The sequence below is a fragment of the Lampris incognitus genome, chromosome 16 (assembly GCF_029633865.1).
Source record: "Lampris incognitus isolate fLamInc1 chromosome 16, fLamInc1.hap2, whole genome shotgun sequence".
Lineage (NCBI taxonomy): Eukaryota > Metazoa > Chordata > Actinopteri > Lampriformes > Lampridae > Lampris > Lampris incognitus.
Window position 1 is genome coordinate 28803147 of NC_079226.1, and position 13204 is coordinate 28816350.

At 45.0% G+C, this 13204-nt stretch overlaps 1 protein-coding gene across 1 annotated transcript in view; it reads left to right on the forward strand.

The window, feature by feature from the left end:
* pcnt (pericentrin) overlaps window positions 1-13204 on the forward strand; it is an 83737-nt gene that overhangs the window by 38393 nt on the left and 32140 nt on the right. Inside the window, exons 34-36 of the mRNA XM_056295408.1 lie at window positions 632-792; window positions 8619-8791; window positions 9260-9438. Of these exons, the coding sequence (XP_056151383.1) occupies window positions 632-792; window positions 8619-8791; window positions 9260-9438 (513 nt within the window). The remainder of the gene's footprint in view (window positions 1-631; window positions 793-8618; window positions 8792-9259; window positions 9439-13204) is intronic.

Here is a 13204-nt window from a genome sequence, read left to right on the forward strand (position 1 = left end):
TTGTGCAAAAACACTGATAAAAGTGCTCCAGCGAGAATGTGCAGCAGTGCGCTCAGCTGCTCACTTTCCTTACTCCCACATGGATTTGGCACCTAGGCAGGGTGCTGCTGCTGCCAGGAGTCCAAGATTACTGCAGTTGGTGTCTGCTTGATGGTTACTGCAAGATGGGGGAGTGTTTTTGTCTGATAGTGTTGGCTACATTTGCGATGATTGCAGCTTTTAATACAAATTTTATTACCAGTTGTGTGCAGAACATAGAGTCCTCTGTCTTTCCATATGTGAGAATGTGATTATTGTGTCTGGTTGGATGTAAGTGGCCATATGGTTTTGTTGTCTTTTTGTTTGACTAGAACAGTGTGATGAATATTTTTGTAGTTTTCCTGTGTCATGCAGCTAGAGAATTGTTTGGCATTAAGCCATTTATTGAGTCAGTCATTTACCTGGGTTTAAACTTGTTGAAATGTCTGTGTTTTTCTGTCCATTATTCCCAATATCTGTTGTTTTTTTCTTTTTCTGCTCTCCATTATGCACATGGGTTTAGGCCATTGATTGGATAGTTTTACAAAAAGTTGATCTTTTTATATTTTATCTGATGCGTTTGTGTGATTGATGATCTCCTCAATTCCTCTAGCTGCGAGCTGAGGTGGGCTGCTTGCAGGGGGAGCTGGAGGGAAAGCGTGCGGAGATGGAAACGTTGGACACCCTCCTCCAGCGAAGAGAGAGAGAGAGCCAGGAGGGAGGCAACCTTCTCAAGATGCTCACCGAGGACCTGCAGACTGCTAAACAGGAGAGGCAAGTTATTTGTGTGTGCATACTTTCCGCTTTGCCTGGGTAAAGCCTAAGCATGCGAAACTCTGGTCTTCTGTGTATTAAATCTTCATTATATTGTTTTTCAAAGTTAGAAATCAGAATCTGATTTATTGCGCAAGAAGATATAAGGAATTTGTCTTGGTATGTTGGTGCAAGAGGGAAAAATTAACAGTAAGTAGTAAAAGATAAAAGTTAAAAAGAATGATATATAAACTACATATAAAAGATCAAATAAAAATGAAAGTAAGGTGCAATCAACATGGGTTCAGAGTTGAATATGAGACCACGTGGCAGCCCCTGATGCCCAGCACTGGGTGGCAGGAGCTGTATTTACAAAAAGTTAAATTAGGATTTTAAGACGTTATTTACAGAATATAAGAGTTTTTTTTTGTTTTTGTTTTTTGGGGGGGGGGGTGTTTTGGAATTTCCCCCCCTTTTCGCCTCAATTGTATCCGGTCAATTATCCCACTCTTCTGAGCCATCCCAGTCACTGCTCCACCCCCTCAGCCGATCCGGGGAGGGCTGCAGTCTACCACATGGTTCATCCGATACACGTGGAGTCGCCAGCTGCTTCTTTTCACCTGACAGTGAGGAGTTTCGCCAGGGGGACGTAGCACGTGGGAGGATCACGCTATTCCCCCCAGTTCCCCCTCCCCCCTGAACAGGCCCCCCAACCAACCAGAGGAGGTGCTAGTGTAGCGACCAGGACACACCCACATCCAGCTTCCCACCCGCAGACACGGCATGTTGTGTCTGTAGGGACGCCTGACCAAGCCGGATGTAACACGGGGATTTGAACCGGCGATCCCCGTGTAGGTAGGCAATGGAATAGACCGGTACACTACACATACACCCCAAAAAAGAGTTTTTTTTACAGGGTAGTCCAGGTTTTGTGCAGGGTGTCCATATGCAGAGAGTACAGAAGAAGGAGGTTGGGGGGTGGGCGGGCGGCACTGTCAGTATCAGTGGTTATCTTTGGGCTTGTTAGAAAGGCCTACTGCTGTAGGGAAGAAGCTGTTCTTGTGACGTAAGGTTGTGGTTTTTATAGACCATAGCCTCTTGCCAGAAGGGAGTATTTTGAACAGACTATGGCCTGGGTGGGAAGGGTCAGCCATGATCTTTCCTGCTCGCCTCAAGTGTCCTAGAGGCATACAGGTCATGGAGGGATGGCAGGTTGCAGCCAGTCGCCCTCTCAGCAGAGCGAATGATATGCTCAAGTCTGCCCTTGTCCTTGGCAGTAGCAGCATAGTGATGGAGGAGTTGGGGATGGACTCAAGAATCAGAAATCAGAATCAGAAACAATTTGTCATTTCATCAGTTCAGTTCAATGATGGCAATATAATTTATTGGCTTTGGCAGGTTGAACTTTTTCAGCTGTCGCAGGAAGTACATCCTCTGTTGTGCCTTCTTGGTGTGAGGGAACTGATGTGCATCTCCCACTTGAGGTCCTGGGTGATGATGGTGCCCAGGAAGCGGAAGGATTCCAGTGTCGACTAAGGAGCCAAACAGGGTGATGGGGACGGGTGGAGCTGGGTACTTTCTGAAATCCACAACCATCTCAACTGTCTGTGCGTCTAGCTCCCAAGTTGTTTTGGCCGCACCAAGACACCAGATGGTCAAACTTCCACCTGTACATGGGCTCAGCCCCACCAGAAATGAGCCCAATAAGGGTGGTTTCATCAGCAAGTTTCAGGAGCTTGACTGACTGGTGACTGGAGGTGCAGCTGTTTGTATACAGGTAGAAGAGTAGAGGGAAAAGGACACAGCCTTAAGGGGACTGGTACTGATGGTCTGGGAGTCAGTGACGTGTTTCTCCAGCTCACATGCTGCTTTCTGTCAGATTGGAAGTCGGTGATCCACCTGCAGGTGGAGACTGGGAGAGCTTGTCCTGCAGCAGATTTGGGATGATGGTGTTGAAGGCGGAGCTGAAATCCACAAACAGGATCCTGGCATAGGTTTCTGCAGAGTCCAGGTGCTGGAGGATGAAGTGGAGTGCTATGTTTACTTCATCGTCCACAGACTTGTTGGCTCTGTAGGCAAACCACAGGGAGTCCAGGTGTGGGTCAGTGATAGTTTTAAGGTGGGACAGAACAAGGCCGTCAAAAGACTTGATTACCACAGAGATCAGGGCAATGGGCCTGTGGTCATTGAGTCCTGTGGTCCTTGGTTTTCTGGGGACCGGGATGATGGTGGAGGTCCTGAAGCAGGCTGGTACATGGCATGTCTCCAGTGAGGTGTTAGAAATGTCTGAACACAGGCATCAGGTTAGTGTAGCGGTCTATTCCATTGCCTACCAACACAGGGCTCGCCAGTTTGAATTCCCGTGTTACCGCCGGCTTGGTCGGGCATCCCTACAAAATTTGCTGTGTCTGCATGTGGGAAGCCAGATGTTGGTATGTGTCCTGGTCGCTACACTAGCGCCTCCTCTGGTTCGGGGGGGGGGGACTAGCGCTGGATCCCACACGCTACGTCCGCGGCGAATCTCACTGTCAGGTGAAAAGAAGCAGCTGGCAACTCCACATGTATCGGAGGAAGCCTGTGGTAGTCTGCAGCCTTCCCCCGGCTCGGCAGAGGGGGGATGGAGCAGTGACAGGGATGGCTTGGGAAATAGGGTAATTGGCCAAATACAATTTGAGAGAAAAAGAGGGGGGGGGTCTGAACACTGGAGACAGCTGATTGGCACAGTGCTTCACGGTGGAGGGAGAGACAGAGTCTGGTCCAGCAGCTTTGCGGGGGTTTTGTCTCTTGAACAGCCTGTTAATGTCCCTCTCCAGGATGGAGAGAGTCGTCCTTGTGGTAGGGAAGGAGGGCAGTTGTGGAGAGGCCCATGCCCTTGCTGAGGCGGGGGAGGAGGAGCTGGTGGATGGAGTCATGGAGGATGGTTTCAGGACTGTCTCATTGTCTTTCAAATTGGCATTAGAACTCAATTCATATTGTTGGCCAGGTGCAAATCATTTGTGGAGTGGGTGGGCTTTTGGTTTGTAGTTAGTGATTTGTCCGAGGCCCTTCCAGACAGAGGCCAAGTGGGTTCTGAGAACTGCTGTTGAAGTCTGTCAGAGTACAGTCGTTTAGCATCTCTCACAACCTTGCTAAACCTGTATTTAGACTCTTTAAACCAGACCTTGTCCCCGCTCCTAAACACTCCCTTTTTTTCCAAACTGAACTGTCTGAGTTTAGCTGTAAACCAGGCTTTGTTGTTGTTGTAACCAACTCTGGGTGTGTGATGGTACACAGCTGTCTTCACAGAGGCTGATATAAGATGTCACAGGCTCAGTGTACTCATCCAGACTATTCGTGGCAGACCTGAAAACATCCCAGTCAGTACAGTCAAAGCACACACGAATGTCCTCCATAGCTTCACTGGACCACTTCTTAGACGTCCTCACGACAGGTTAAGAGTTTTAATTTCTGCCTTTATGCAGGAATTAGCTGGACCATGACGTGGTCAGTATCCAAGTGCAGCATGGAGGACTGCGTGATAGGCACTGTTGATTGTAGTGTAACAGTGATTAAAGTGTTCTCCTCCCAGGTCGGGCATTTAATCAGCTGATGGTATTTAGGTAGTTCATGATGGAGATTCCCTTTGTTAAAGTTGCCGAAGACAATAACTAAAGAGTCCAGGTTTGTCTGCTCCACACGCAGTATCTGGTCGGTAAGCATACGCTGTGCCTCCTGCACATCAGTCTGTGGTAGAATGTAAACACCGGCCAGAATGAATGACACGAACTCATGGGGTAATATACTGCTCAAAAAAATAAAGGGAACACCTAAAAACACAATATAGACCTCGATAAATGAAATATTTCAGCTGAAAATCTTTATTTATTAGACAGAGGAATGAGTTTAGAGCAAAATAACCTAAGAATGATCAATGGAAATCAAAATCATTAGCCCATTAAGGTCTGGATTCAGAATCATACTCAAAATCAAAGTGGAAAATGAGAACATAGGCTGATCCAACTTCTGTGGAAATTCTTCAAGACGATTCAAAATGAGGCTCAGTAGTGTGTGTGGCCTCCACGTGCCTGTATGCACTCCCTACAACGTCTGGGCATGCTCCTGATGAGACGACGGATGGTCTCCTGAGGGATCTCCTCCCAGACCTGGATCAGGGCATTGGTCAACTCCTGGACAGTCTGTGGTGCGACATCGCGTTGGCGGATGGTACGAGACATGATGTCCCAGAGGTGCTCGATTGGATTCAGGTCTGGGGAACGTGCAGGCCAGTCCATAGCATCAATGCCCTCGACATACAGGAACTGCTGACACACTCTGGCCACATGAGGACAAGCATTGTCATGCATGAGCAGGAACCCAGGGCCCACTGCACCAGCATATGGTCTGACAATGGGTCTGAGGATCTCATCCCGGTACCTAATGGCAGTCATGGGACCTCTGGCTAGCACGTAGAGGTCTGTGCGGCCCTCCAAGGATATGCCTCCCCAGACCATCACTGACCCACCGCCAAACCGGTCATGCTGGAGGATGTTGCAGGCAGCAGAACGTTCTCCACAGCGTCTCCAGACTCTCTCACATCTGTCACATGTGTTCAGTGTGAACCTGCTCTCATCTGTGAAGAGCACAGGGCGCCAATGGCGAATCTGCCGACCAAGATGTTCTCTGGCAAAGGTCAATCGGGCTGCACGGTGTTGGGCTGTGAGCACAGGCCCCAATTGTGGACGTCGGGCCCTCATACCATCCTCATGCATTCTGTTTCTCACTGTTTGAGCAGAAACCTGCACATTAGTGGCCTGTTGAAGGTCGTTTTGTAGGGCTCCGGCAGTGCTCCTCCTGTTCCTCCTTGCACAAAGGACCAGATAGCGGTCCTGCTGTGGGGTTGTTGTCCTCCTGCGGCCCCCTCCACGTCTCCTGGTGTACTGGCCTGTCTCCTGGTACCTCCTCCATGCTCTGGACACTGTGCTGGGAGACACATCAAATCTTCCTGCCACAGCACGCATTGATGTGCCATCCTGGATGAGCTGCACTACCTGAGCAACTTCTGTAGGTTGCAGATACCGCCTCATGCCACCTCTAGTGGTGAGGGCACTAGCAAAATGAAAAACTAACCAAAGATAGGCCAGAAAAGATGAGGACAGGCAAATGGTCTGTGGCCACCACCTGCAAATCCATTCCTTTTATAGGGGTTGTCTTGCAAATTGTCTAATTTCCACCAGGTCGAAATTAGACAATTTACCAACAGGTGAAATTGATTCACAAATCAGTGTTGCTTCCTAAACTGGACAGGTTGATATCTCAAAAGTGTGATTGACTTGGAGCTACATTGCATTGCTTATGTGTTCCCTTTATTTTTTTGAGCAGTGTAGAAAGGTTTACAGTTGATGAAACAAGTTTCCAGAACAGGAGAACAGTGCTGCAGAACCACTGTCACATGTTTACACCAGCCACTGTTAATATAAAAACAAAGCCCGTCCCTGCCGCCAGTCACACTTCATCTTTGGTGTACAGACTGCGTATGCGTCCAGTGGGTCCCCATCTCTGTCTTGGTTCAGTACAGTCCTTTGCCCAATGGTCAGGGGGCCTGCACAGTTCCTACATTTCTCATTTTGAGGGTCTGCACTGCAGGGTCCTCGGAACTTTACCTCTGCTCCGAGGGGGACCACCGCACCCTCTACTTTTTCTTCACCTGGCTCTGATGACTGGAGCTGTGCCAGCTGTGCCATTTGAAGCTTATCAGTCAAATGAGCTCTGGCTTCATGTGGTTTTGTCTCTTGAGAGTTTCATATTCTTTTCAACATGTATGGCTTGCTCATGAATGGCTCCCAAATGTCCTCTGTCCAAGCCCACACAGTGTTTGTGTACCTGGCAGCTGATTTCCTCATCCCAGTTCTTGAGCTGTTGTTCATACAGGGAGTCATTTTGTTCATTTGGTGGTGCTAGACTGCTGTTTTCTCTGAAAACTTTAGTCAATCTGACTAAAAAGTCACCCACAGTCTCACCAGGCTGCTGTTTGCAGTCTTTTATTGTCCCCCATCTCAAGGTGGCTGGGAAGTTTTTTCATTCTGCCACAGAGTCCCTCCACATGGTGCCGATAATCAGCATTGTCCGCCCAGTTATATAACTGGCCTGTCTCCTTGTACTCTGCCCCATTTTAGTTTCATTCTCTGCTGTACCCGCCAGAGATGGAGGTGGGGCAGTCATTAGGCTCCGTGTGACAGGCTCTGCTGCTGCAGCCAGCTGTTCTTGGGCCTCTTGGTATAGATGGGCAAACTGCTGTCCGTCTGCCACAGGTTGCTCCTGGTCTGTGGGCCTCTGAGTTGCTGAGACGGGAAGGAGATCCAGGTCTTTCTGTGAAAACTGAGGACAGTGATTAATTGTCCCCCCCTCCCCCTTGTATCTCTTTTTAGTATTCTTTTGCCTATTTTCTGTTTCCTGTTTCCACATCATAAACACTTTCCAGTCTACTTTACCTTTCCTTTTTTCTCTTTCATATTTTTCCATCTTATCCTCAGTTTTTGTAGCTGATTTACAGTAAAACTACTACTTTCAGGAAATCCAAATTTATTTTCCCACATTGAAGGCTGTAGACAGGAGTCATCACAAATAATTTTCACACATCCTATCAGACAAGACTTTTCAGTTAAAAGTTTGCTTTAGTTTTTCTCCATTCTGTTATCCTGCAGTCACTCTTACCCGGAAATTTCCTAATCCTGATGTTCAGTTGACATTATTCATTATTTCTTTTGCCAATGAGTTGTCACCCCTAAGTGAATGTCATTACCTTCAGACGTCTTTCTGTGGTCTTCAATAGTGTATCCTCATTTAAATAAAAAGCCGTATTACACAATCCTTCCCCCACAATCTCACAAACAGTCCCTTCTCACCCTGGAAGTTGGTTACGAGCTGTTCTCAGGGGAGGTAGACTTCCTGGGTCTTAGGCGATTTTTCAACCCCTTCACCAGACTGGCTGGCCAGATTCAATCTGTGCAGAGTGGGTCAAGCAAAATATGAGTTAGGCTTCCCCTGCTGGCCTCAAAATTGTCATGGCAATTATTTTATTCCACTTTGACAATAAATGAGGAGGTAGACAAAAATCTCTTATAGTATTGTCACTATTTAATGTGTTCATGAACAGACGCACAAAGCATAGATACTGAGTGCGTGCCCTGATCTCAGAGCACAATCTCTTTATACCTTGTAGCCCAAACATGCTTATTGCCATGATCACAATGGTATGTACCCAGAGTTTCTGCCTAATCTTGTTTGGAGGAAGTAGCTTGTCTTTATTGCCATCCCATAGATTCCTCTGCTATCAACTAACAGTTAACAATAGTCTTTTATTTTATTAGTTCATATGGAGAAGACACTTTATAACACTACGTTTGTTCTGCTACATATGAGCTTTAAGCATCTATCCAAGCAATATAGGCTGAAGTTAAACATAATATAGATCATATATGGTCAAAGATTAAAAGTAAGCAAACATCATATATGATTATATGGCAGACAAATTGCCTTCACAGCACCAACATATCGAAGCTGCTGTCCACAGCACCATCTTAGTACATCATGGTAGCCTGTAGCCAATGGCTATAAGTAGTAGATATTGGCTACAGGTTAATTTTGCCTGACACTTCTTATGTTTGTCAGTTGCCTCAAGATCTGTTCTAAAAAATGAAAGCATTAACATTCTGAGAGGCGAAATTGAAGAATAATCATTTCGGAGTTTATCCCTCAAGTATTGAAAGTACAAAAGTGGAAAGCATATCACTATATAAAAACTGGAGTTTTTTTCCACTTGTTTTGTTCCATGACTTTTTATTTATGATTCTTGATAATTGTGTCTTCAGACTTGAGCTACACCAAGCCAATGAGAAGCTGAGAAAGGTGTTGCTTGAGGTGATCCATAGCACCGTCACAACTGAGGAGCTTATTGGTCAAGGGATAAATGTTAGAGCCAAGATATCTGAACAGGCAACTAATCAGAACAGCTCATCAGTGAACAGAGACACACTAGAGTCAGGTAGGTTGACCACTGATTTACACTTCAAGTCCAGCTTGGTAATTTTTTTGCTCATTAGCAATTTCTGCAGCTGCAAGTATCAACTGTGATGGTTAAAAATTGTGACCTATATGTGAATGCTTTCAGCGCATTCTGGATTACGTTTGTTTTGAATGGAAAGCTGGGATTTGAGGTGTGAAATTAACTATTGTGACCACCATGCACCAACTTCTTTTTTTTTTTTTTGAAGAATAAGTTTGAATTATTATGTTATGAATAAGTTTTATGGTATATTTTGATACAAAATGCTCTGATTCTTCTCCCTTTACATTTATGCTCTTAGGCTTTAGACCATGTTGGTTTTATAAAGACATTTTTGTTTACAATGGTGATGGATAGCCAATTAACATTATCTGATCAAATTGTGTTGCTTTGTCAATGAGGTATTTGTGAATCAAACAATTTTTTTTTGGATGTCCTATTCCATAGGTGTATCGTTTGGATATGTGTCGACAGACCTGGAGCCCTCCCAGCTCCTTTCTGAGAGCCTGGTGATGTCAAACACACACATCCATCCTGTGGAAGAGGAAACAGCCCTGAGTGCCTGTAGCAGACTACGTCACACTGTACACATACTCCTGGAGCTGCTCAACCAGGCTAATGCACAGGTTAAACATGCATAGGCAATATGAATATATGTAGGTGGAGTCCCCTTTGCTTTGTATTTTTTTGCTGGTGTTGGATTCAACGAGATGGTTTAACACAAAGTCCAATATATCAATAAATAAGACAGCACTCGCAAAGTTTTAATCCAGTAGACAGATTCAGTGTAACCAACATATTTTTAACTGATCACTAAACAAATATTCTAACATTTTGGGTTATTTTACCCTTGTTAGAGCCACAATTTAATCATCGTGGTCTTCCAGATAAAACCGTTAGATTATATCAAGCTTAGACAACAACATTTAAGGTTATTCTCATAACCCCAGTTCTCTGAGTAGCATGCGTGAGCTGTCCGAGATGTTGCCGACAGCTATACCAACATGTACCCTGGCTCTTCCAAATGATGGAAGCTAAGCAGGTATGGGCTTGGCTAGTACTTGGATGGGAGACCTCCCGGGAAACCTCCCTCCCAAATGATGGAAGCTAAGCAGGTATGAGCTTGGCTAGTACTTGGATGGGAGACCTCCCGGGAAACCTCCTGGGAAAACGTAGTTGCTGCCGGAAGTAGTGTTGGTAGGCCAGTAGGGGGCAGTGTTCCCTCTGGTCCTAATAAAAAAACAACAAATATCAAATCCCAATGCTGCCCTGTGCAGTGACGGGGACACTGCTGTAGGAGATGCCATCCTTCGGGTGAGACATTAAACCGAGGTCCTGACTCACTGTCATCATTAAAGATCCCATGGCACTTATCTCAAAGAGTAGGGGGTTCCCTGGTGTCCTGGCAAAATTCCCAACCTGGCTCTATCTCCACCCAATTTCCCCTCGGGGATGAAAAAAGTATTCTGATATATATATATTATATCTCAATACTGATACAGGAAAAAAAAAGTTTAATACATTGCAGTACAGGTCTGTTTCGTGCTTCGTGCATTCATCAGCTGCTAATGTACACGACACACGAAACAGGTCTGTACTGCAATGTATCAGTATATCAGTATCGATATTCTGCTCCTCATTATTTGAGCGCTTATAACAACACCATTGATGGTTTCGGAAAAAAAACGCTACATATATATATATATGTATATATATAAAATCCATTGAGTCAAGTAAATTCTTTATGAGACAGTGACAGTACAAGCCTGTTTCATGCCATAAGCAATCATCAGCTGATGATTTGACTTGTCTCACTGGATTACTTTGGTCCTTATTTGTTGAGCACTTTCTCTACCATTGAGTGTTTCTTTTAACAAAGTTTTATATATATATATATATATATATATATATATATATATATATATATATATATATACAGTGCTGCTTGAAAGTTTGTGAACCCTCCAGACATGGTCACTGTTTTTGTAAAAAACATTAAAATAAGCTTATTACCCATACATCCAAATCCTAATTTGTAAAGCACACCTCCCAAATAATGGACACACACACAAAAAGAGATATATTTTCTTTATTTAATTCAACAAAGGTGGTTTATTTCACAAAAACTGAAAATTTAACATGTGCAAAAGTATGTGAACCCTTGTATTAGTAGCTTGTGGCTCCTCCTTTTGAGGCCATTACTTCAACCAAACGTCTTCTGTAACCACTAACCAGTCTCTCGCATCTGCTTATGGGGATTTTTGCCCACTCCTCCTTGCAGAACTCAGCAAGTTGAGAGAGGGTGGAGGGACATCTGGTATGTACCAACTTCTTCAGGTCTCGCCACAACATTCCAATTGGATTAAGGTCCGGACTTTGACTGGGCCAATCCAGAGTACGAATCCTCTTTCTCTGAAGCCATTCCTTTGTAGTTTTGCTGGAATGCTTTGGGTCATTGTCTTGTTGCATAAGCCATTTTTGTCCCAGCTTCAACTCCCTGACTGATGGCAGGAGATTCTGGTCAAGAATTTGTTGATATGCCGGAGAATTCATGGTTCCTTGGATAATATGGAGTCGTCGAGGTCCAGAAGCAGAAAAGCAGCCCCAGACCTTCACATTTCCACCACCATGATTCACTGTTGGGAGGAGGTTCTTTTCTTCATATGAAGTGTTGGCTTTTCTCCAAACTTGTTAGTTTTGATTATGACCAAATAATTCTATTTTGGACTCGTCTGTCCAGAGAATGGACTTCCAGAAGGTCTCTGGTTTGTCCAAGTGCTCTCTGGCAAAGTTGAAATGGGCAGCTTTGTTCTTTTTTGAGAGCAGAGGCTTCCTTCTAGCAACCCTTCCATGAATTTCATGGTGATTCAATTTTCGTCTGATTGTAGACGCATGGACATTTGTCCCAGATGCTACCAGAGAGGTCTGCAACTCTCTAGAGGTGATGTGTGGGTTGGCCTTTACCTGATTTATTATTTTTCTGGTGCTTCTGGGTGATAGTTTTGATGGGCGTCCACTTCTAGGCAGAGTTGCTGTCATGTTGAAGGCCCTTCATTTGTAAATTATTTGTCTTACAGTGGATGGATGGAGCTGGAATCTTTTGGAGATGGTCTTATAGCCCTCCCCAGACTGATGGGCTGTCACTACCCTCTTCATGTCCTCGGATATCTCCTTTGCTCTCGGCATTGTTGATTTGTATGGGACCACAGTGGTTTGGTTGGTTTCCTCTCTCTTTTAATTAGTGCAGGCCAAACCCTTACCCAAAGATGTCTCATTTCATTGGTCTGCTTAAATGATTAATTAAGCACCCAAATGTGTTTCACCACAGTCTGTTACCTGCTTGACTTAACCAATGCAGCTGGGGGTTCACTTACTTTTGCACATACACTAATTCCATGTTTCATGTAGTTTTTGGGCTACTTAAACAAGTCCCACTAAACGAGTACATGCAATTGATAAACATATATCTGACATCTCATACATAAAAACTGGTGATGATAAAATAAGAAAATCATGGTAAAACAACAGAAACATCTAAACTGCTCAAGGGGTTCACATACTTTCAAGCAGCACTGTATATATATATATATATATATGCAACAGTGACTACTATATATATATACACACACACACACACACACACACACACACTGGCCACTTTATTAGGTATACCTTGCTAGTACCGGGTTGGACCCCCTTTTGCCTTCAGAACTGCCTTAATCCTTCGTGGCATAGATTCAACAAGGTACTGGAAACATTCCTCAGAGAGTTTGGTCCATATTGACATGATAGCATCACGCAGTTGCTGCAGATTTGTCGGCTGCACATCCATGATGCGAATCTCCCGGTCCACCGCATCCCAAAGGTGCTCTATTGGATTGAGATCTGGTGACTGTGGAGGCCATTTGAGTACAGTGAACTCATTGTCATGTTCAAGAAACCAGTCTGAGATGATTCGAGCTTTATGACATGGCGCGTTATCCTGCTGGAAGTAGCCATCAGAAGATGGGAACACTGTGGTCATAAAGGGATGGACATGGTCAGCAACAATACTCAGGTAGGCTGTGGCGTTGACACGATGCTCAATTGGTACTAAGGGGCCCAAAGTGTGCCAAGAAAATATCCCCCACACCATTACACCACCACCACCACCCTTAACCGTTGATACAAGGCAGCATGGATCCATGCTTTCATGTTGTTGACGCCAAATTCTGACCCTACCATCCGAATGTCGCAGCAGAAATCGAGACTCATCAGACCAGGCAACGTTTTTCCAATCTTCTATTGTCCAATTTTGGTGAGCCTGTGCGAATTGTAGCCTCAGTTTCCTGTTCTTAGCTGACAGGAGTGGCACCCGGTGTGGTCTGCTGCTGCTGTAGCCCATCTGCCTCA